Below are 22,407 nucleotides of genomic sequence, written 5' to 3' on the forward strand. Positions count from 1 at the left end.
TGGGTACCTTCGTTTCTTGGAATTGTCGCGGCATTCGTTCCAAACTTCATGACGTGAAATCAATTATTAACAAATTTCATCCTATCTGTTTCGGTCTCCAAGAAACCTTCTTGACACCCAACATTCCCATCAAGTTACGCGGATATAGCTGTGTTCGAAAAGATACAGTCACTGGATCTCATGGTTCCGGGGGTGTCTGTATTTTCACATCAAATTTTTATCCGAGCACACCTCTTATTTTACATACATCTCTTCAGGCTGTGGCTGTGCAGGTCCATATACGATCTTTGGTCACAGTCTGCTGTATTTATCTTCCGCCTCACGGTGTCATCCGTCAGCAAGACCTGGACAATCTAGTAGACCAACTTCCGTCACCCTTCATTTTATTTGGCGATTTCAATGGACATAGTACTTTGTGGGGCTCGGATAGTACAAACTCTCGAGGGCAGCAGATTGAACAGTTTATAGCTAATAACTGTCTCTGTCTGCTCAATAATGACGAGGTAACGTACTTCCATACGCCCACACGTAGCTTCCACTGTCTTGACCTAGCCATATGCACTCCTGAACTGCTACCGTTGATGAATTTGAGAATTGAAGATGATCTGCACAATAGCGATCACTTTCCCCTAATAATCTCCCACGTTGATGGTCGAGGTGCGATTATTTGTCCTCCGCGGTTTCTGTTCCAGCGGGCAGACTGGACTACATTCTCCCAAATAGCAGCTATCAATGAGGCTATGGTCAGCGATGCAGATATTTCGAAATCAGTACAAAATGTCATTGATACAATAATTAACGCCGCGAACATCACCATTCCAAAAACATCCCCACGTCTAAGAAAATTCCGTAGGCCGTGGTGGAATAAAGCTTGTCGCGACAGTCATAAGAACCAAAAGAAACTCTGGAATCATTTTAGAAGGTACCCTACAACTGAGAATTTGATCGCTTTTAAAAGAGCCAAAGCGCTAGCTCGCCGCATACGGCGTCGTAGTCAGAGAGAATCATGGATTAAATTTGTTTCATCCATCACATCCTCTACTTCGAGTAAACATTTATGGAAAAAGGTTAAGGCTGCTAATGGGATCTATAATGAAACTTCTATTCCTGTTTTAAAAACCGGTAATATGAAATATTCAAACCCATTAGACGTTGTTAACATTCTCGGCCAAGCGTTTGCACAAGTTTCCGCAACAGATTCTTATAGCCCTGAATTTCTGGCAATTAGGAATCGCGCGGAACGGTTGCCTTTGCGCTTCAATGCCCGAAGTACTCTTCCATATAATTGTGACTTCAGGATGATTGAATTGGTAATGGCCTTGTCTCAAGTCCATGATACCAGTCCCGGGCCAGATGGGATCACATATAATATGCTCCGCCATTTGAATGCAACTTCCCTTTCGAATCTGTTATTACTATTTAACAGAATATGGATTGAACAGAAGTACCCTTCACAATGGTGCGAAGCTATTGTGATCCCAATATTAAAACCTGGCAAGGAAGCCTCAATTCCTCTTAACTACAGACCGATTGCTCTTACAAATTGCCTCTGTAAGACCTTCGAGCGCATGGTCAATGCTCGTCTAATTTTCGAACTAGAGAAACAGGGATGCCTCTCCCCGTTGCAGAGTGGTTTCCGTAGAGGTCGGTCTACCTTTGACAACCTCGTATTGCTGGAAACCCAAATACGCAATGCCTTTGTGAGGAGGAACCACCTAGTTTCCATATTTTTCGACATTGAGAAGGCATACGACCGTACATGGCGCTACGGCATACTTTCAACACTTTTTAATCTAGGTTTTAGGGGTAACTTACCCATATTTTTACAAAACTTTTTAACAAGACGTACTTTTCGTGTTCGAATTGGCAACTTTTACTCTAATCATTTTATTCAAGCTGAGGGAGTTCCGCAAGGAAGTGTCCTCAGCGTTACACTTTTTATAGTTCATCTGAGCCAAATTTTAAATCATTTGCCTCCATCTATTAATGGAACTCTTTATGTTGACGATCTGCAGATCTCATGTCAAGGTAGCAACATGAATCTCATAGAACGACAATTGCAAAACGCAGTAAATAAGGTGGTAGCTTGGTGCAACGACAATGGGCACGCAATCTCACCTGAGAAAAGTAGATGCGTTCACTTCTGCCGGAAGAGAATAATTCACCCGGATCCGAATATTTATATTCGAAATATACCTATCCCAGTGGTGAGTGAAATACGGTTTTTAGGAGTAATATTCGATCGGAAGCTCACCTTCCTTCCGCATATATTGCATTTGCGAAGGAAGTGTGAGAAAATGTTAAATATTTTGAAAGTACTTTCCAGAACATCCTGGGGTGCCGATCGGACCTCTCTACTCCGTATTTATGATGCAATCATCCTTTCGCGCATTGACTATGGTTGTATGGTATATGGTTCGGCGCGATCATCTGTTTTACGTCGGCTGGATACTGTACACCATTCTGCTTTAAGGATCTGCTCCGGTGCGTTCCGTACTTCTCCTATTGAAAGCCTTTATGTTATCTGTCACCAGTTGCCCCTTTATTTAAGACGCCAGAAAATTTCGGTTTCATATTATTTCAAAATAAAATCTATTTTTAAACACCCCTTAAGTCAAATGACATTCCCGAGTGGTCTTCGTACATTGTATAATGCCCGTCCGTCTCACATTCTACCATTCTGTGAGAGAGCCAAAATGCTCATAAGTGATTCGGATCTCAATACTGTTAATGTTAAAACTGTTGACTCTTTTATTTTCCCACCTTGGGATACCCCTAAATTCTCTTTTGTGAATCCTTTTAAAGGCTTCGACAAATCCTCAACTGCACCTGCTGTCTTCCAACAGCTTTTTTTCTATCATCGCCATCGGTATTCCTCTTTTAATCCAATTTTCACAGATGGCTCGAAATCGGATGATCATGTCGGTTATGGCATAGTATTTCCATCTGATACAGTGAGCCATCGGGTTCATAATTGTTGCTCAGTATTTACTGCTGAGTTGCTTGCTATATTTTGCGCTCTACAGAAGATCTCATCTTTGCCACAGCGCAAATTTATAATTTATACTGATAGCATGAGTGCGTTGGAAACACTTTCTCACTACCATAATCGCATGCACCCAACAGCAATACGAATTTTATCCCTTTTGCGCCTCTTGCAAAACGAGGATTTCCAAATAATTTTTTGTTGGGTTCCGAGTCATGTCGGCATTCATGGAAATGAAATGGCTGATTCTGCTGCAAAATCTGCATTGTCGTATTTGAACCAAGGACTTCCCTATAATGATATTAGGAGGTCTTTCAATAATCACATCTATTCAACTTGGCAAAATAAATGGGATCTGCAGATCCATAACAAACTGCATGAAGTGAAGAATAACATTGGCCCGTGGCCTGTCCTCTCTATTCGTAGAGCTGATGTCAGGTTGACTCGCCTCCGTGTAGGCCATACACGTTTCACGCACAGGTACCTTATTTTTGGCGAAAGGGCACCAAATTGTCCGGAGTGCCATGTTGATTTTAGTGTAAAACACATCTTGATCGAATGTCCTACTTTTAATTCACATCGTCTCCAATATTTTCATACGTCATTAGTAAGTTTGAAGGACCTGGTGAGTGAGAAATACCACCCAAATATTTTTAACTTTCTGAGAGCCATTGGCTTTTTAAATCACATTTAATGTTTCCGCAAATTTCTTTTGAATTATCTTTTTAAAAATTTTAACGACTTTCCATCATTCGTTTCCTTTTTACTTCCTTTTCAAAATGTTATTTTGTTGTTTACTTTTAACATATATAAACGTTTTGCAATTATGTTTTATGAAATTTTTATCCTCGTTTAGTGCTGTAAGTAATTTTAATGATTAATAAAGCCTATTTTACCTTTTGCTTGGCGCAGTATGGCCAGATATGGCTCTTGCGCCATAAAACTCCAACCAACCAACCAACTATTTTTAACAAATTTCATCCTGTTTGCTTCGGTGTTCAAGAAACCTTCTTGACGCCTAACATTCCACTTAAATTAAGAGGCTATAATTGTGTGCGGAGAGATACAGACACTGGATCTCGTAATTCGGGTGGTGTTTGTATCTTTACTTCAAATTTGTATCCTAGCACACCTCTTGCTTTACATACTACTTTACAGGCTGTGGCTGTACAAGTCCACATACAAACGTTGGTTACAGTCTGCTGTATTTACTTACCGCCTCATGATGTCATATGTCAGCAAGAACTAGATAACTTAGTAGACCAGCTTCCTTCACCTTTCATTTTATTGGGCGACTTCAATGGACATAGTACTTTGTGGGGTTCGGATAGCACAAACTCTCGTGGACGACAGATTGAGCAGTTTATTACTAACAACTGTCTTTGTCTGCTCAACAGTCAAGAGAAAACATACTTCCACGAACCCACACGTAGCTTCCATAGTCTTGATCTGGCCATATGTACACCTGAACTGTTGCCATTTTTAACTCTAACAGTTAGCAATAATCTTTACGGCAGTGATCATTTCCCAGTTATTGTCTCCCATGTTGATGGAGGTGGTGCGACTACTTGTCCACCAAGGTTCTTATTCAAGCGGGCAGACTGGGATGTGTTCACTCAATTAGCAGATATTACAGAAACTATGGTCAGTACTTGTGACATCACAGAAGCAGTACAACATGTCATTGACAGAATAATAAGTGCCGCAAATGCCACTATCCCGAAGACTTCCCCACGTCTAAGAAAATTTCTTAGACCATGGTGGAACGAAGCTTGCCGTGATAGTCATAAACAACAAAAAAAATTATGGAACATCTTTCGAAGGTACCCGACAACAGAAAATCTTGTTGCTTTTAAACGAGCCAAAGCCCTTGCTCGTCGAATTCGTCGCCGTAGTCAGAGGGAATCTTGGATTGAATTCGTATCATCTATCACATCCTCCACATCCAGTAAGCATTTATGGAAGAAAGTTAAGGCTGCTAGTGGAATATATTGGGAAACCTCAATTCCTGTTTTAAATACAGGAAATAAGACACATTCCGATCCACTAGACGTGGCCAATGCTCTCGGTCAAGCTTTTGCACAGGTCTCCGCATCAGATTCGTATAGTCCTACTTTTCTAGCAGTTAAGAATTCCGCGGAACGGATGCATCTGCGCTTTAATGACCGATTATCTTTCCCCTATAACTGTGAATTCAGGATGTTTGAACTTCAAATTGCCTTATCTCAAGCCCATGATACCAGCCCAGGGCCAGATGGAATCACATATAATATGCTCCGCCATCTGAATACCACTTCCCTTTCGAATCTGTTATTACTATTTAACAGAATATGGATTGAACAGAAGTACCCTTCACAATGGCGTGAAGCTATTGTGATCCCAATCTTAAAGCCTGATAAGGAACCATCAAATCCTATGAACTACAGACCAATTGCTCTGACGAGCTGCCTTTCTAAGACCTTAGAGCGCATGGTCAATACACGCCTTGTATATGAACTGGAGAAACAAGGATGCATCTCCCCGTTGCAGAGTGGTTTCCGTAGAGGTCGATCTACATTTGATAACCTCGTTTTTCTGGAAACCCAGATACGCAACACATTTGTTAGGAGGAACCACCTTGTCTCCATATTTTTTGATATTGAGAAGGCATACGACCGAGCATGGCGCTATGGCATACTTTCGACACTTTTTAAATTTGGTTTTAGGGGAAATCTTCCCATATTCTTGCAGAACTTTTTATCACATCGGACTTTCAGAGTACGCGTAGGCAACTTTTATTCTGATTGTTTTATTCAAGCTGAGGGAGTTCCGCAGGGAAGTGTCCTCAGTGTTGCACTTTTTGTGGTTCATATTAGCCAAGTTTTATCTGTTTTACCTTCATCTATTCAGGGATCACTTTATGTTGACGATTTGCAGATCTCATGTCAAGGGAGCAATATGAATTTAATCGAGAGACAATTGCAAAATGCAGTAAATAAGGTAGTGGCTTGGTGCGATAACAACGGGCATACTATCTCTACGGAGAAGAGCCGATGCGTCCATTTCTGCAGGAAAAGAAATATCCATTTAGATCCTGTCATTCAAATACGAAATACACCCATCTCAGTTGTGGATGAAATACGATTTCTGGGAGTGATTTTTGATCGGAAACTCTCCTTTCTTCCACATATCTCAAACCTTCGGAAGAAATGCGAGAAATCTTTAAATATTTTAAAGGTTCTCTCCAAAACATCTTGGGGGGCCGATCGGACATCTCTGCTCCATATTTACGAAGCCGTTATCCTCTCTCGCATGGATTACGGATGTATGGTGTATGGTTCCGCACGTGCTTCTATACTGCGACGCTTGGATACCATTCACCATTCTGCCTTAAGAATTTGTTCCGGAGCGTTTCGTACCTCTCCCGTTGAGAGCCTTTACGCTATTTGCTACCATTTACCTCTTGATTTAAGGCGTAAAAAATTGTCTGCCTGTTATTATTTCCGTACAAAATCTGTGCCCAGTCATCCCATTTCTAATATAACACTACCAGTTAGTCTTCGCAGACTTTATGAGGCCCGTCCCTCTCACATTCTTCCATTTAGTGAGAGAGCAAAAGTACTTTTGCATGACTCGGGCCTTTCAAATGTTACAATTAAGACTGTAGATTTATTTTGCTTCCCCCCCCTGGGATATACCACAATTTTCATACATGAATCCCTTCTCAGGATTTAATAAATCGTCAAATGATCCAATTATTTTCAAATGCCTGTTTTTGCATCATCGCTGTCGGTATTCCTCTTTTATACCGATTTTTACAGATGGCTCAAAATCAGATGGCCATGTTGGATGTGGCATAATTCTTCCTTCTGACACACTGAACTATCGTTTACATAATTGCTGTTCTGTATTTACTGCTGAGTTGATGGCAATTTTCTGTGCTCTGGAAAAAATTTCGCCGTCCTCTCAGCGTAACTTTATTATTTATACCGATAGTTTGAGTTCTCTGGAGACACTCTCGCACTATAGCAATCGGATGCATCCAATTGCTATTAGAATCCTATTTACTTGGCGTCTCCTACAAAATGAAGGCTTTCATATCCTTTTTTGTTGGATCCCGAGTCACGTAGGCATTTCTGGGAATGAAGAAGCTGATTCAGCGGCAAAATCTGCCGACTGCATTTTGTCCCATAAACTTCCGTATTGCGACATTAAAAGATTTTTCATTAAACATATTTATTCAACATGGCAATTAACATGGGATTTGAAGACGGAGAATAAACTTCATTCCGTCAAGCCTACAGTTGATTTATGGCCTGTTCACCCTATACGGGAGGTTGATGTGAAATTGACTCGCCTCCGTATAGGACACACCCGTTTTACACATCGTCATCTCATCTTGGGTGAAAGGATGCCAATTTGCCCCACTTGTCATATTGCTTTTAGTGTGAACCATATTTTAATTGAATGTCCCGATTTTAATGTTCATCGTCGTAACTTTTTCTACTCGTCTTATTTTACCTTACAAGACCTAGTGGGTGAAAAATACCACCCAAATATTTTTAAATTTTTAAGAGCGATTGGTTTCATCAACTATATATAACATCTATTTCATCTGTTTGTTCTTCCTTTAATGTTAAATGTATTTTTTATATGATTATTTTACATTTACGTTAATCATTGTCCTACGTTGAGACAGTTTAATATTTGTATCGACGCATTTTACGTGGTTTTTATTACTTTTACTTGTTATTAAAATGTGTTGTTTTAAATGTCTGATCTGATTTTACCGTGTGCTTGGCGCAGTATAGCCAAATATGGCTCTTGCGCCAATAAACCATATACAACAACAACAACAACATGGACAGCAAATACCCCCACGTGTTTGCCGTGCGTGGCGACCCATTAGACGGGTGGTGCACTGTGGTCCCCGGTGTATCAATCGGCCGGTAACTAGCAACCTGAGTTACTAGTCTGCTAGGGATCAAGCGAAGGGGTTACTCCTTGGGCTTGGCGTTAAGGGTGGTCACTGTCCCCGGGGGTAACTCCGAGCGTATAGGTACCGATTAGCGCTAGGGTAAGCGCCGAGGCTGGGAATGGCCAGAGCCGGTGGCTGCCTTCCCTTGTTGGGCTCCGTGGTGGGCGGTGCCGTCGGGACCCGAAACCATATTCATATCGCATGGGGCCTAAAAACTTTCAGCAACGAACGGAAATTAAAAAAACTAAACAAATTTATTTTGATCATTTTTTTGTCATCAAGCGTTTATCTGACACAACCGAAACATTTCACACGGTTTCGCCATTCCTTGTTGAGAAAGCTATTGTGAGCGTAATTGGAGAAGTACCATCCATCCGTAAACTTCGTTCTGGTGACCTACTTGTGGAAGTTGGTACTCAAAAACAATCGCATCAAATTTTAAAAATGAAAGCTTTGGCTACAATTCCTATTGAAGTGAGCACTCATTCTTCCCTTAATTCCTCAAAGGGTGTTATAACCTGTGGGGAGTTGTATCATTCTACGATTGAAGAAATTACGGAAGACCTGAAATCTGAGGGAGTAACTCATGTGCGTCGTATCTTTATCCGACGAGATGGACAACTCCTCCCCACAAAACACCTTGTTCTCACTTTCCAATCTCCAACTTTGCCAGAAAAGGTTAAAGCAGGCTACATGAAATTGGCTGTGCGACCCTTTATTCCTAATCCTCTGCGATGTTATCAGTGCCAGCGATTTGGACATTCTAAAATTTCCTGCCGCGGGACACCCACTTGCGCCCGTTGTGCAGAGAAAGGACACGACAGCCAGCAGTGTACGGCTCAAGAAAAATGTGTTAACTGCAGCGGCGATCACACATCCTTTTCTAGATCTTGTCCGCGTTGGCAGTTGGAGAAAGATATCATTGCATTGAAGACTAAGGAACAAATATCCTATGTAGAGGCAAAAAGAAAGATTCTCGCTCAAACACCTAAGCCAGGTCTAAGTTATGCTACAGCTTCAAAAGTTCCAGTTCCGGGAAATTTCTGTACATACTGCTCCTGCATGAATTGTACTAAATTTACCACCAAAACAAAAATTGTTGAAAAAACATCAGAGTCAGAAACTGAACCATCCTCAAATAGTGTTCCAGACACAGATAAACCCACAAAACGGAAAACATCATCCAAATCGCAGAGATCACTTAAACTGAAACTTTCGAAATCTAACATTCCAGAAAAAATGATTTCCGAAAAATTAAAGGCAAAATTAAGGAAATCAAAAATCAAAAATTCTGTTGCTCTGGGGCTTGCAAATCAGGGTGTGGTCCATAGAGACCTTGCGTCTGTTTTTGGTGGCATGTCCAAGAGCCCCGACCTTATAACGCTACATCCGTCTGAGGAGGATGATGAAGAACTTCAAATGAGTTGCGATGCCACGCACTCTCCAACTACCGTCTCAAATACCTCTCCCCAAAATAAACTTTCTTAATGGGTACATTTCTTTCGTGGAATTGTCGCGGCATTCGTTCAAAACTTCATGACATCAAGTCCATGTTCAATCAGTTTCATCCTATTTGTTTCGGTGTTCAGGAAACTTTCTTGTCACCTAACATTCCCATCAAATTGCGCGGGTATAACTGCGTTCGGAAAGATGCAGACACTGGACCTCGCAGTTCTGGAGGAGTCTGTATCTTCACATCTAATATTTATCCGAGCACAACTGTCACATTACATACATCTCTGCAGGCTGTGGCTGTACAAATTCACATACGAACATTGGTCACAGTCTGTTGCATATATCTACCACCTCATGATGTCATTCTTCAACATGATCTGGACAGTTTGGTAGACCAACTTCCTCCGCCTTTTATTATGCTTGGTGACTTTAACGGGCACAGTACTTTGTGGGGTTCGGCGAATGCTAATTCTAGAGGAAGACAGATTGAACAGTTAATTTCAAATAACAATCTCTGTCTACTTAATAATGATGAAACAACATACTTCCACGAACCCACACGCACCTTCCATAGTCTCGATCTTGTTATATGTTCTCCAGAATTGTTGCCTTTCTTAACCTTCGAAGTTTGCGAAGAATTATATGATAGTGATCATTTCCCAGTTATTGTTACCCATGCTGATAGAGGCGGTGTGGTTCATCAGCCTCCGCGTTTCTTATTTCAGCGGGCAAACTGGGATAATTTCTCGAAAGTAGCAGTTATCACTCAGGAAATGGTTAGTTCCGAAGACATTTCGGAGGCCGTTCAACATGTAATTGATGTCATAATGAATGCCGCTAACAATAGTATCCCTAAGAGCTCATCACGTCCAAGAAAATTCCGAAGGCCATGGTGGAATGATGCTTGTCGAAATAGCTATAAAAACCAGAAAAAGCGATGGAATATTTTCAGGAGATATCCTACGACAGAAAACCTTGTAGCCTTTAAACGAGCGAAAGCCATAGCCCGTCGCATACGGCGTAATAGTCCAAGAGAATGCTGGATAAAATTTGTATCGTCTATTACATCCTCTACTTGCAGTAAACATCTATGGAAGAAGGTGAAGGCCGTAAATGGGATTTATACCGAATTTTCTATTCCTGTTTTGAAATCGGGAAATTTGATGCATAGTGCCCCATCAGACGTAGCCAATGTACTCGGACAAACGTTCGCACGAGTTTCCGCAGTTGATTCTTACAGCTCTGATTTTCTAGCAATTAAGAATCGCGCGGAATAGTTGCCGTTGTGTTTCAATGACCAAAGTACCTCTCCATACAATTGCGAGTTTAGGATGTTTGAATTGGAAAGGGCCTTATCTCAAACTCACGATACCAGTCCCGGCCCAGATGGAATCACGTACAGCATGCTTCGCCATTTGAATAAAACTTCACTTTCCAATCTACTGTTGTTATTCAACAGAATCTGGATAGAGCTGAAGTACCCAATACAATGGCGCGAAGCTATTGTGATTCCGATCTTAAAACCGGATAAAGACTCATTCAACCCTCTTAACTATCGGCCAATAGCTCTGACGAGTTGCCTCTGTAAGACTTTAGAACGGATGGTCAATGCTCGCTTTATGTATGAATTAGAGAAACAAGGATGCATCTCTCCGTTGCAGAGTGGTTTCCGTAGAGGTCGGTCAACGTTTGACAATCTCATACTTCTCGAAACCCAAATCCGCAACGCATTTGTTAGGAGAAACCACCTTGTTTCTATATTTTTTGACATAGAAAAAGCTTACGACCGCACATGGCGTTACGGCATACTTTCAACACTTTTCACTCTTGGTTTTAGGGGAAATTTACCTATATTTTTAAAAAACTTTTTATCTTGTCGAACATTTAAAGTTCGCATAGGAAACGTTTATTCTAATAATTTTATCCAAGCTGAGGGTGTTCCGCAGGGAAGTATCCTTAGTGTTACCCTTTTTATCCTACATTTTAGTCAGATACTAAACGTATTATCTCCACCCATTCAAGGCACTTTATATGTAGACGATCTTCAAATATCTTGCCAAGGGAGCAATATGCACTTGATTGAGCGGGAATTGCAAGTTACTGTTAATAAACTCGTAGATTGGTGCAATAAAAACGGACATACGATTTCCCCAGAGAAAAGTCACTGCGTTCACTTTTGTAGAAAGCGGGGTATTCATTTGGATCCTATAATCCGTATTCGAAACGCTACCATCCCTGTGGTTAATCAAACTAAATTTCTGGGTATAATATTCGACCATAAGCTCACTTTCCTTCCACACGTTTTGCATCTACGGAAGAAGTGTGACAGGTCATTAAATATACTCAAGGTACTTTCTAGAACCACCTGGGGAGCAGATTGTACTTCCATGCTCCGAATTTATAAAGCAGTTGTTTTATCTCGTATTGATTACGGATGTATGGTGTATGGCACTGCGCGTTCTACCATCTTGCGCAGACTTGACACTATACACCATTCTGCTTTGAGAATTTGTTCAGGAGCATTTCGCACCTCACCAGTGAATAGTTTGTATGTTCTCTGTCACCAATTACCACTTAGTTTACGACGCGAAAAATTATCCGTACAGTACTACTTTCGAGTTTTGTCTTTTCCGAAGCACCCCTTGTCTTCTATGACTTTTCCGGATAGTCTTCGGAGACTTCATAATGCTCGACCGTCTCACATCCTTCCCTTCTGCGAGAGAGCTAAATCTATCCTTCATGATTCTGAACTCCATGGTAGGGTAATCCAAACTACTGATCTCTTTTCCTTTCCCCCTTGGGATATTCTCCAAATTTCGTTTTTAAATCCCTTCTCTGGGTTTGGGAAGCAGGGTACTGCTCCTATTGTCTATCAGCATTTATTCAATGCTCATTGCCCCTCAGGGGCTCACCTACTATAGGTGAGTACGGGTGTCCCAATCCCGAGGTACCCAGGGATCTTTACTCCCTTTATGTTTACTCTCCACTGCGCCTTCTGCTGTCTCCTTTTTTCTTCTATCCCTCGACGGCAAGCGAGGGAGCTCTCCATGAGAAGCTGTCGCCGCTCTGTTTGCTTCTTGCTTCTCATGGACAGCCACAAACCCCCACGTGTTGGCCGTGCGTGGCGACCCATTAGACGGGAGGTGCACTGTGGTCCCCGGTGTGTCAATCGGCTTGTAGATGGTCACGTAAGTGGTTAGTCTGCTAGGGATCAAGCGAAGGGGTTACTCCTTGGGCTTGGCGTTAAGGGTGGTCACTGTCCCCGGGGGTAACTCCGAGCGTATAGGTACCAGTTAGCATTATGGTAAGTGCTGAGGCTAGGGATATCTAGAGCCAGTTACTGCCATCCCGAGTAGGGCTCCGTGGTGGGCGATGCCGCTGGGCCTGAATCCCCATCAATATCGTATGGGCAAAAAAAACTTTGCTCCCTTCAGTGGGCAACAGAAGAACGTTAACATTTTTGAAAAACCTTTTGACAAATTCTTTGTTATCAAACGCATTTCAGAAAACAATGAATCATTTAATAGTGTCTCACCATTTCTAGTAGAAAAAGCAATGACAGGAGCAGTTGGAGAAGTTGTATCAACTCGGAAACTTCGCTCTGGCGACTTACTTGTAGAAGTCGGTAGTCGCAAACAATCTCAGCAAATAATTAAACTGAAGGCATTAGCATCCATAACTGTTAGTGTAAGCGCTCATAGGACGCTTAATTCTTCAAAAGGCGTTATAACCTGTGGCGAGCTATTTAACGATACCTTGGATAAAATTACAGCAGAATTGAAACCCGAAGGAGTGACGCATGTACGCCGGATAACAATTCGGCGGGATGGACAACTTCTTCCTACAAAACACTTTATTTTGACATTTAATAGACCTAAATTGCCAGAACGGGTAAAAGTGGGCTATATGAGACTAGCAGTGAGGCCTTACATACCGAATCCTCTCCGGTGCTTTCAGTGCCAACGATTTGGACACTCGAAATCCAACTGCCGCGGGACTCTCACTTGCGCCCGGTGTGCAGTAAAAGGCCACGAAAGTCAGCAGTGTTCTGCTGAAGAAAAATGTGTGAATTGCAATGGCAACCACACTTCATTTTCTAGATATTGTCCACGATGGTTGATGGAGAAACAGATTCTAACAGTTAAGCATAAAGAAAATATCTCATACTCTGAAGCTAGGCGTAAAGTTAATGTCCAGACACCGACACCTGCTGTAACTTATGCTTCCGTTTTGCAAAAACAGTTTTGTGCAAATTGCTCTTGCACTAATTGTGTTAAAAATATCAGTGAAAGTAAACCGCCTGTGAAATCAGATTCAGATACTGAGAAGTCCGTAACTAGTGCTCCTGAAACTGGGAAACCTGAGATAGTTCAACGCAAACGAAAATCGAATAAATCGCTAAAACTTAAGCTTTCGAAACGTGGTGTTTCCGAAAAACAGCTTTCTCAAAAGATAAAAGCGTCAAGTTTACATAACTCTGTCGCTCTGGGACTTGCGAGTCAGGGTATAGTCCAAAAGGATCTATCGTCCATTTTCAGTGGCGTGCCCAAAAGTCCCGAACTTATCGCACTACATCCATCCGAAGAGGAGGATGAAATCCAAATGAGTTGCGATTTATCGACAACTCTAACTAATGTCCCTAATACCTCTCATGCAACATTTTCTTGATGGGTCTTTTCCTTTCTTGGAACTGTCGTGGCACTCGATCCAAGCTAAATGAAATTAGGACCATCCTTAACGATTTTCATCCGGCTTGCTTCTGTCTTCAAGAAACTTTCTTGAAATCAAACATGCCTCTTAAATTGCGGGGTTATAATACTGTTCGGAAAGATTCGGACAGTAATTCGCATAATTCTGGAGGCGTTTGCATTCTGACCTCCAATTCTTATCCCAGCACACCTCTCTCACTTCATACTAATTTGCAGGCTGTGGCGGTTCAAGTACATGTACGAACATTAATTACAGTCTGTTGTGTTTATTTACCGCCTAATGATTCAATCAGTCAAAAAGACCTTGATAGTTTAGTAGCGCAACTTCCAGCACCATTTATATTACTTGGTGATTTCAATGGCCATAGTACGTTGTGGGGTTCGCATAGCACAAATTCTCGTGGACGACAGATTGAGCAGTTCATCACTAATAATGCTCTCTGTCTGCTAAATAATGAAGAGAAAACGTACTTCCACGAACCCTCGCGTACCTTTCACAGTTTAGATCTCGCCATATGTTCACCAATGCTTTTTCCGTTGCTAAATTTTACAGTTGGAAACGATTTACACGAGAGTGATCATTTTCCTGTAATAGTATCTCATGCTGATGGTGGTGGTACGACTCAAGGTCGACCTCGCTTCCTATTCCAGCATGCGAATTGGACTGATTTTTCACAACTGGCTAAAATTACTGAAAATATGATTAACACAGCAGATATCTCGTCAGCTGTACAGATAGTCCACGATTGCATTATGAAAGCTGCAAATAAATGTATCCCCAAAAGCTCACCCCGTCTACGGAAATTCCGCAGACCGTGGTGGAACAAGGCTTGTCACGACAGTTATAAGAAACAAAAACAGCTTTGGAACAAATTTCGCAGATACCCAACAACAGAAAATCTTGTTGCATTTAAGCGAGCCAAAGCTTATGCTCGCTGCATTCGACGGCGTAGCCAGAGAGAATCCTGGCTTAAATACGTCTCCTCCATCACTTACTCTACCTCTAGCAAACTATTATGGAGGAAAGTGAAGGCAGCTAATGGAATATATCCAGAATTTTCATTTCCTGTGTTGAAATCGGGAAATGTAATTTATTCCTCACCTGTAGAAGTTGCCAATGTTCTCGGGCGAGCATTTGAAAAAATTTCGGCTATTAATTCATACAGTCCTAAATTTCAAGTGAACAAAAAGCGAGTGGAAGGAATAAATTTAAATTTTACTGCACGTAAATCTCTTGCGTACAATAACGCTTTTAATCTGTTTGAGCTGAAGAACGCCTTGCGTCAAGCACATGAAACTAGCCCTGGTCCTGATGGAATCACTTACAGTATGCTTCGCCATTTAGATGAGGTGTCGCTGTCCAATTTGTTAAAACTTTTTAATCGAATCTGGTATGAGCATAAATTCCCTAAACAATGGCAAGAGGCAATAGTGATTCCAATCCTTAAGCCGGGAAAGGATCCTGCCAGCCCTTTGAACTACAGGCCAATCGCTTTGACGAGTTGTATGTGCAAAACTCTCGAGCGTATGGTCAATGCCCGCTTAGTGTTTGAGTTGGAGAAACATGGATACATCTCACCGTTGCAGAGTGGCTTCCGACGAGGACGCTCAACATTTGATAACATAGTTCTTCTGGAGACACAAATTCGTAATGCCTTTGTTCGCAGGAATCATCTTGTTTCCATCTTCTTCGATATTGAAAAGGCTTACGATCGTACGTGGCGTTACGGTATTCTTCAAACACTTTTAAATTTGGATTTTAGAGGAAACCTCCCTGTTTTTATTCAAAATTTTTTGACTACTCGGATATTTCGTGTACGTGTCGGTAATTTTTATTCCGATCCTTTTATCCAAGCTGAGGGTGTTCCACAAGGAAGTGTCCTCAGTGTTACGCTTTTTATAACTCACTTTAGCGAAATTCTACAGCAACTTCCACCATCTGTTCAAGGGACACTATATGTTGACGATTTGCAGATTTCTGCTCAAGGCTGTAATATGCACTTGATTGAAAGGCAACTGCAGAATGCAGTGAACAAACTAGTTTCCTGGTGTGAAAGAAATGGGCACACTCTTTCTCCAGAAAAGAGTCGTTGCGTACATTTCTGCCGGAAGCGAAACATGCACCCAGATCCTATAATTAACATTCAAGGAAACGCTATTCCTGTTGAGGATGACGTGCGATTCTTGGGAGTGATTTTTGACAAAAGACTCACTTTCCTTCCGCATATTCTATATCTGCGAAAGAAGTGTGAGAAATCTCTTAATATCCTAAAAGTGCTGTCAAATACTTCATGGGGAGCCGATCGCCCATCCCTTCTCCGAATATACCAAGCCGTTATTTTATCCCGTATAGATTACGGTTGCATGATATATGGTTCTGCACGCCCTTCTGTTTTGCGCAGGCTTGATACGGTGCATCATTCTGCCCTGAGAATTTGCTCTGGTGCTTTCCGCACATCACCTGTAGAAAGCTTATATGTCATCTGCAATCAAATGCCTCTAGATCTGCGACGTCGGAAATTAATTGCACAATATTATTTCCGAGTGCAGTCGATTCCGAAACACCCTGTTAGGCAGTTGTCTCTACCAGTTGGTCTTCGTAGACTATACGATGCACGCCCCTCTCACATTCTTCCCTATTGTGAGAGAGTAAAAATTCTGCTGAATGATTCGGGACTCCATGAGACTACAATTCAACCTATTAATTACTTTTCTTTCCCACCTTGGGATACTCCAAATTTCTCATTCTTGAACCCGTTTACGGGATTTGACAAATCCACAACAGCACCTATTATCTTTCAGAAGCTCTTTCAAGATCATCGCAGCCAGTATTATTCGTACACAGAAGTATTCACTGATGGGTCAAAATCTAATAGTCATGTCGGTAGTGGTGTTGTTTTACCTACTCAGACATATAGCTACAGTTTGCCCACATCATTCTCTGTTTTGACTGCTGAATTGGTTGCAATAACACATGCCCTTGAAGTGATTTCAACTTCTTGTACACGCACCTTTTGCATCTACACTGACAGCAAGAGTGCTTTGGAATCTCTTTCCAATTTCAGTTATTTAATGCATCCGGTTGCTTTGGAAATCCTGGTTTTTCTTCAATCCCTTGAAAACAAAGGGTTCGAAATTCTATTCTGCTGGGTTCCGAGCCATGTCGGAATACCTGGAAATGAAATGGCAGATGCTGCAGCAAAATACTCAAGCACTTTTCATGAGCGAGCGCTTCCGCATGGCGATGCAAAGACATGTTTTGCTCGGCACGTTCACATGTTGTGGCAACGATCTTGGGATCAGCAGATTTCTAATAAGCTGCATTCTCTCCAACCAATGATTTGCTTATGGCCTACCATTCCAGTGCGTGGGCTTGATGTAAAATTAATTCGGCTCCGCATTGGTCATACACGATTCAGCCATAAACACCTTTTATTTGGTGAACCATGTCCAAAATGCACGACATGCCATACAGTTTTAAGTGTACGTCATGTTTTAATCGATTGTCCTGCTTTTAATAATCAACGGTTACGATTTTTTAATACAGTGTCTATAGACATTCTTGAACTACTGGGTGAGAAACCTCACTCTAACATTTTTAAATTTCTGCAGACCATTGGTTTGATGCATTTTATTTAAGTTTTGTCCAATTTGGAATCTTTTTCGTGTGTCAGTAATTTTTGAACTTTTACTTTTTCATGGATGTTTTTTAAATACCGTTTTAATGCATCAGCTTGCTATTGGAATTTTTAACCTTGCCTAGTTTTTTTAATCGGAATAACCTCTTTAAATATCTTTGAAATGCTTCTTACCATTTGATTGGCGCAGCATGGCCAGATATGGCTTTTGCGCCATAAAACCTAAACAACCAACCAACTAACTTGTACAGAGAGCCATCTCGGCAACTGTCGGCGAAGTGTCGTCTATCAGAAAGATGCGTTCAGGTGATTTGCTGGTGGAAGTTTGCACGAAAAAGCAAGCCCAGCAAATCATTAAAATGAAAGCTTTGACAACGTTCCCTGTAACAGTCACTCCTCACAATTCATTGAATTATACTAAGGGTGTGATCACATGCGGAGAACTGTTCAATGTTCCTATCGAAGAAATAACTCACGAACTCAAACCCCAAGGTGTAACGCCCCTCAGGGGCTCACCTACTATAGGTGAGTACGGGTGTCCCAATCCCGAGGTACCCAGGGATCTTTACTCCCTTTCAGTTCGCTCTCCTCTCAGCCTTCTGCTGTCTGCTATGTATTTCCTTCCCTCGACGGCAAGCGAGGGAGCTCTCCATGAGAAGCTGTCGCCGCTCTGTTTGCTTCTTGCTTCTCATGGACAGCCAATGTCCCACGTGTTGGCCGTGCGTGGCGACCCATTTGAAAGACGGGTGGTGCATTGTGGTCCCCTGTGCATCAATCGGCTGGTAGATGGTCACCCGAGTGGCTAGTCTGCTAGGGATCAAGCGAAGGGGTTACTCCTTGGGCTTGGCGTTAAGGGTGGTCACTGTCCCCGGGGGTAACTCCGAGCGTATAGGTAACCGATTAGCACTAAGGTAAGTGCCGAGGCTGGGAATGGCCAGAGCCGGTGGCTGCCTTCCCTTGTTGGGCTCCGTGGTGGGCGGTGCCGTCGGGCCCGAATCTTCCGTAATATCGTATGGCTCCTCCTAAGAAATCTCCCTTCAGTGGGCATCGCAAACTACCTAATATCGTTACTAACCTTCCACAATTTGACCGCTATTTTATAGTAAAACGAATCACTGAAAAAAACGAAACTTTTAATTCTGTATCGCCTTTTCTAGTGCAGAAGGCAATCACTGCAACAATTGGTGATGTCTCTGCCATACGTAAAATGCGTTCCGGTGACTTGATGATAGAAGTCTCCAGTAAAAAACAAGCACAGCAAATATTGAAAATTAAAGCTTTAGCTACAATCCCTGTAACCGCTATCTCTCATACATCTTTAAATTTCTCCAAAGGTGTAATCACATGTGGCGAACTGTTCAATGTTCCCCTTGAGGAGATCACTGCGGAACTGAAACCCCAAGGAGTAACCCATGTACGCCAAATTACTATTAGGCGGGATGAACAACTCCTTCCCACAAAGCATTACATCCTTACATTCCATAGACCAACAATTCCAGAATTCATATATGCTGGATATATTAAACTACCTGTTCGGCAGTACATCCCAAATCCTTTGAGATGCTTTAAATGCCAGCGTTTCGGCCACTCGAAGGTTAATTGCCGCGGGACGCTAACATGCGCCCGCTGTGCGGGAAAAGACCATGATAGCGAACATTGTAACGCCACCGAAAAGTGCGTGAACTGTGGAGGTTGTCATGCATCGTTTTCTCGAGTCTGCGAACGCTGGAAACTTGAAAAGCAAATAACTGCAATAAAATTTAAAGAATCCATTTCTTATTCTGAAGCAAGACAAAAAGTAGTGGCTCAAACACCCAAACCTGGTGTGAGTTATGCTTCTGTTGTAAAAACACCCTTTTGTGCAAACTGTAAATGCACAAACTGTGTGAAATATAACTCCCAAACTACAACTGTCAAAAACTCTTCCGATTCTGAGATTGAAAATTCACCATCCAGTGCACCAGAAACTAGCAAACCAGTCCGATCGAAATCGAAATCAAACTCCAATTCTCAAAGAGCACTCAAGCTAAAGCTGTCAAAACGGGGACTCTCACCAAAAGAACTAAGAACGAAGTTAAAAAAATCTGCAACACAAAGTTCTGTCGCTTTGGGACTTGCGACGAAAGGTAATGTCCATAAGGACTTAACGTCCATCTTTGGCTCACCTAAAAGTCCCGATTCCATTTCCCTCCATCCGTCTGACGAGGAGGATGAATTGCAAATGAGTTGCGATGTTTCGCCAACTCTTGATAACACTTGCCATATTAAATTAAATTCTTCAGTTACTTGATGGGAACTTTCATTTCTTGGAACTGTCGTGGTCTTCGGCCCAAAGTTGTTGACATAAAGCATATTCTTAATCAGCTCCATCCTGCTTGTTTTGCTTTTCAGGAAACATTCCTGAAACATGACATTGCTGTGAAAATACGTGGTTATAACTGTGCTCGGAAAGATGCTAATACTGGAAATAATCCTTCTGGTGGTGTTTGCATCTTAACTTCTAACCTCTACCCGAGCTCTCATTTAAATTTACAAACTTCCTTACAAGCTGTGGCTATTCAAGTACATATACGGACCCTTGTCACAGTTTGTAGTATATATTTGCCACCACATGCTGTCATTAACCAACACGAACTTAATAGTTTAGTGGACCAACTACCCAAGCCGTTCTTGCTTCTTGGCGATTTTAATGCTCATAGTATTTTGTGGGGTTCGGAAAGTACAAATTCTCGTGGGCGGCAGATTGAACAATTTATCTCTGATAACTCTCTCTGTCTGCTCAATCATGACGAGAAAACCTATTTCCATGAACCCACACGTACATTTCACAGTCTGGATCTGGCTATTTGCTCTCCTGATCTCTTTCCGTTGCTCAGTTTTACAGTTGGGAATGATCTCTTTGGTAGTGATCACTTCCCCTTAATGGTCTCCTATGTTGATAGAGGCGGCGTGACTTCTTGTCCCCCGCGTTTCCTATTCCAGCGGGCAGACTGGACTGCTTTCTCGCAACAGGCAATAATTTTGGAGAATATGGTCAAAAAGACTGATATCACAGAGGCAGTACAAACTGTAGTTGACTGCTTAATTGATGCTGCGAACAATACCATTCCCAAAAGCTCCCCACGTCCGAGGAAATTCCCGAGACCGTGGTGGAATGAAGCTTGCCGCGACAGTCACCGTGAACAAAAAAAGCGGTGGAATATCTTCAGAAGGTATCCCACAACAGATAATTTAATTGCTTTTAAACGTGCTAGAGCTAATGCTCGTCGTATCCGTAGAAAAACCCAGAGAGAATCTTGGATTAATTTCATCTCTTCCATCACAGCCTTTACTTCTTCGAAACTACTCTGGAAGAAGGTTAAGGCGGCAAATGGAATTCATAAAGAATTTTCTATTCCTGTTCTTGAGACGGAAAATGGAAGTGTATCTTCCCCATTAGATGTTGCCAATGCTCTCGGATATGCATTTGCACAGGTTTCTGCTGTCGAATCATATAAGCCTTCTTTTGTAGAAATTAAAAATCGTGCACAACAGAAACCATTGAGTTTTGCTACTCGAAAATGCTTTCCATATAATTCGGAATTTAAAATGCACGAACTACTAACGGCTTTGTCAAAGACTCATGATACCAGCCCTGGTCCAGATGGAATCACATATAACATGCTTCGCCATTTGTCTGCTACTTCTCTTTCCAATCTGTTAATTTTATTTAATCGGATTTGGATTGAACAGAAGTTTCCATCACAATGGCATGAAGCTATTGTGATTCCAATCCTGAAACCCGGCAAAGATCCCTCTAACCCTCTGCACTACAGGCCTATTGCACTCACAAGTTGTCTATGCAAGACACTTGAGCGCATGGTTAACACACGTCTTATATTTGAACTGGAGAGGAAAGAATGCATCCCGCTGCTGCAGAGTGGTTTTCGCCGAGGACGCTCGACTTTTGACAATATTGTTTTACTCGAAACTCAAATCCGCAATGCATTTGTCCGTCGGAATCATCTAGTCTCTATCTTCTTCGACATAGAAAAGGCCTATGACCGGACCTGGCGGTTCGGTATTCTCTCTACGCTTGCAAAGTTTGGATTCAAGGGAAATTTGCCCATGTTTTTAAAAAACTTTTTATCATTGCGTACATTTCGTGTTCGGGTCGGTAAATCATATTCCGATCCTTTTATTCAAACTGAGGGTGTTCCACAGGGAAGCATCCTCAGTGTTACACTTTTTATCTGTCATTTCAGTCAAATTCTTAATGTTTTACCCTCATCCATTCAGGCTACTCTTTATGTTGACGATCTTCAGATCTCCTGCCAAGGAAGCAACATGCGCTTAATAGAGCGCCAGCTGCAGGTTGCAGTTAACAAACTGGTGGGATGGTGTGATGAAAACGGACATACTATTTCTCCTGAGAAAAGTCAATGCATTCACTTTTGCAGAAAACGAGCCATTCATTTGGATCCTTCAATCCATATTGGGAATAATGGAGTACCTGTGGTCAATGAAATAAAATTTCTGGGAATAATATTTGACCGTAAGCTCACTTTCCTTCCGCATGTCTTACATCTGCGGAAGAAGTGTGACAGATCGTTAAACATTCTTAAAGTACTTTCTAGAACCACTTGGGGAGCAGATCGCACTTCCTTGCTCCGAATATACGAA

The 22,407-nt window shown here is 41.9% G+C and overlaps 2 protein-coding genes across 2 annotated transcripts; both read left to right on the top strand.

The window, feature by feature from the left end:
* The first annotated feature begins 12,953 nt into the window (after positions 1-12,953).
* On the top strand, positions 12,954-14,066 carry LOC129957308 (uncharacterized). Its single transcript, XM_056069576.1, has one exon. The coding sequence runs from the start codon at positions 12,954-12,956 to the stop codon at positions 14,064-14,066; it is 1,113 nt and encodes a 370-aa protein (XP_055925551.1).
* A 3,975-nt stretch (positions 14,067-18,041) lies between these two features.
* LOC129957309 (uncharacterized) lies at positions 18,042-20,035 on the top strand. The gene is made up of 2 exons (XM_056069577.1): positions 18,042-18,237; positions 18,903-20,035. The coding sequence occupies exons 1-2, from the start codon at positions 18,042-18,044 to the stop codon at positions 20,033-20,035; spliced, it is 1,329 nt and encodes a 442-aa protein (XP_055925552.1).
* Positions 20,036-22,407: the final 2,372 nt, after the last annotated feature.

The sequence above is a fragment of the Argiope bruennichi genome, chromosome 11 (genome assembly GCF_947563725.1).
Source record: "Argiope bruennichi chromosome 11, qqArgBrue1.1, whole genome shotgun sequence".
In the NCBI taxonomy this organism is placed as follows: domain Eukaryota; kingdom Metazoa; phylum Arthropoda; class Arachnida; order Araneae; family Araneidae; genus Argiope; species Argiope bruennichi.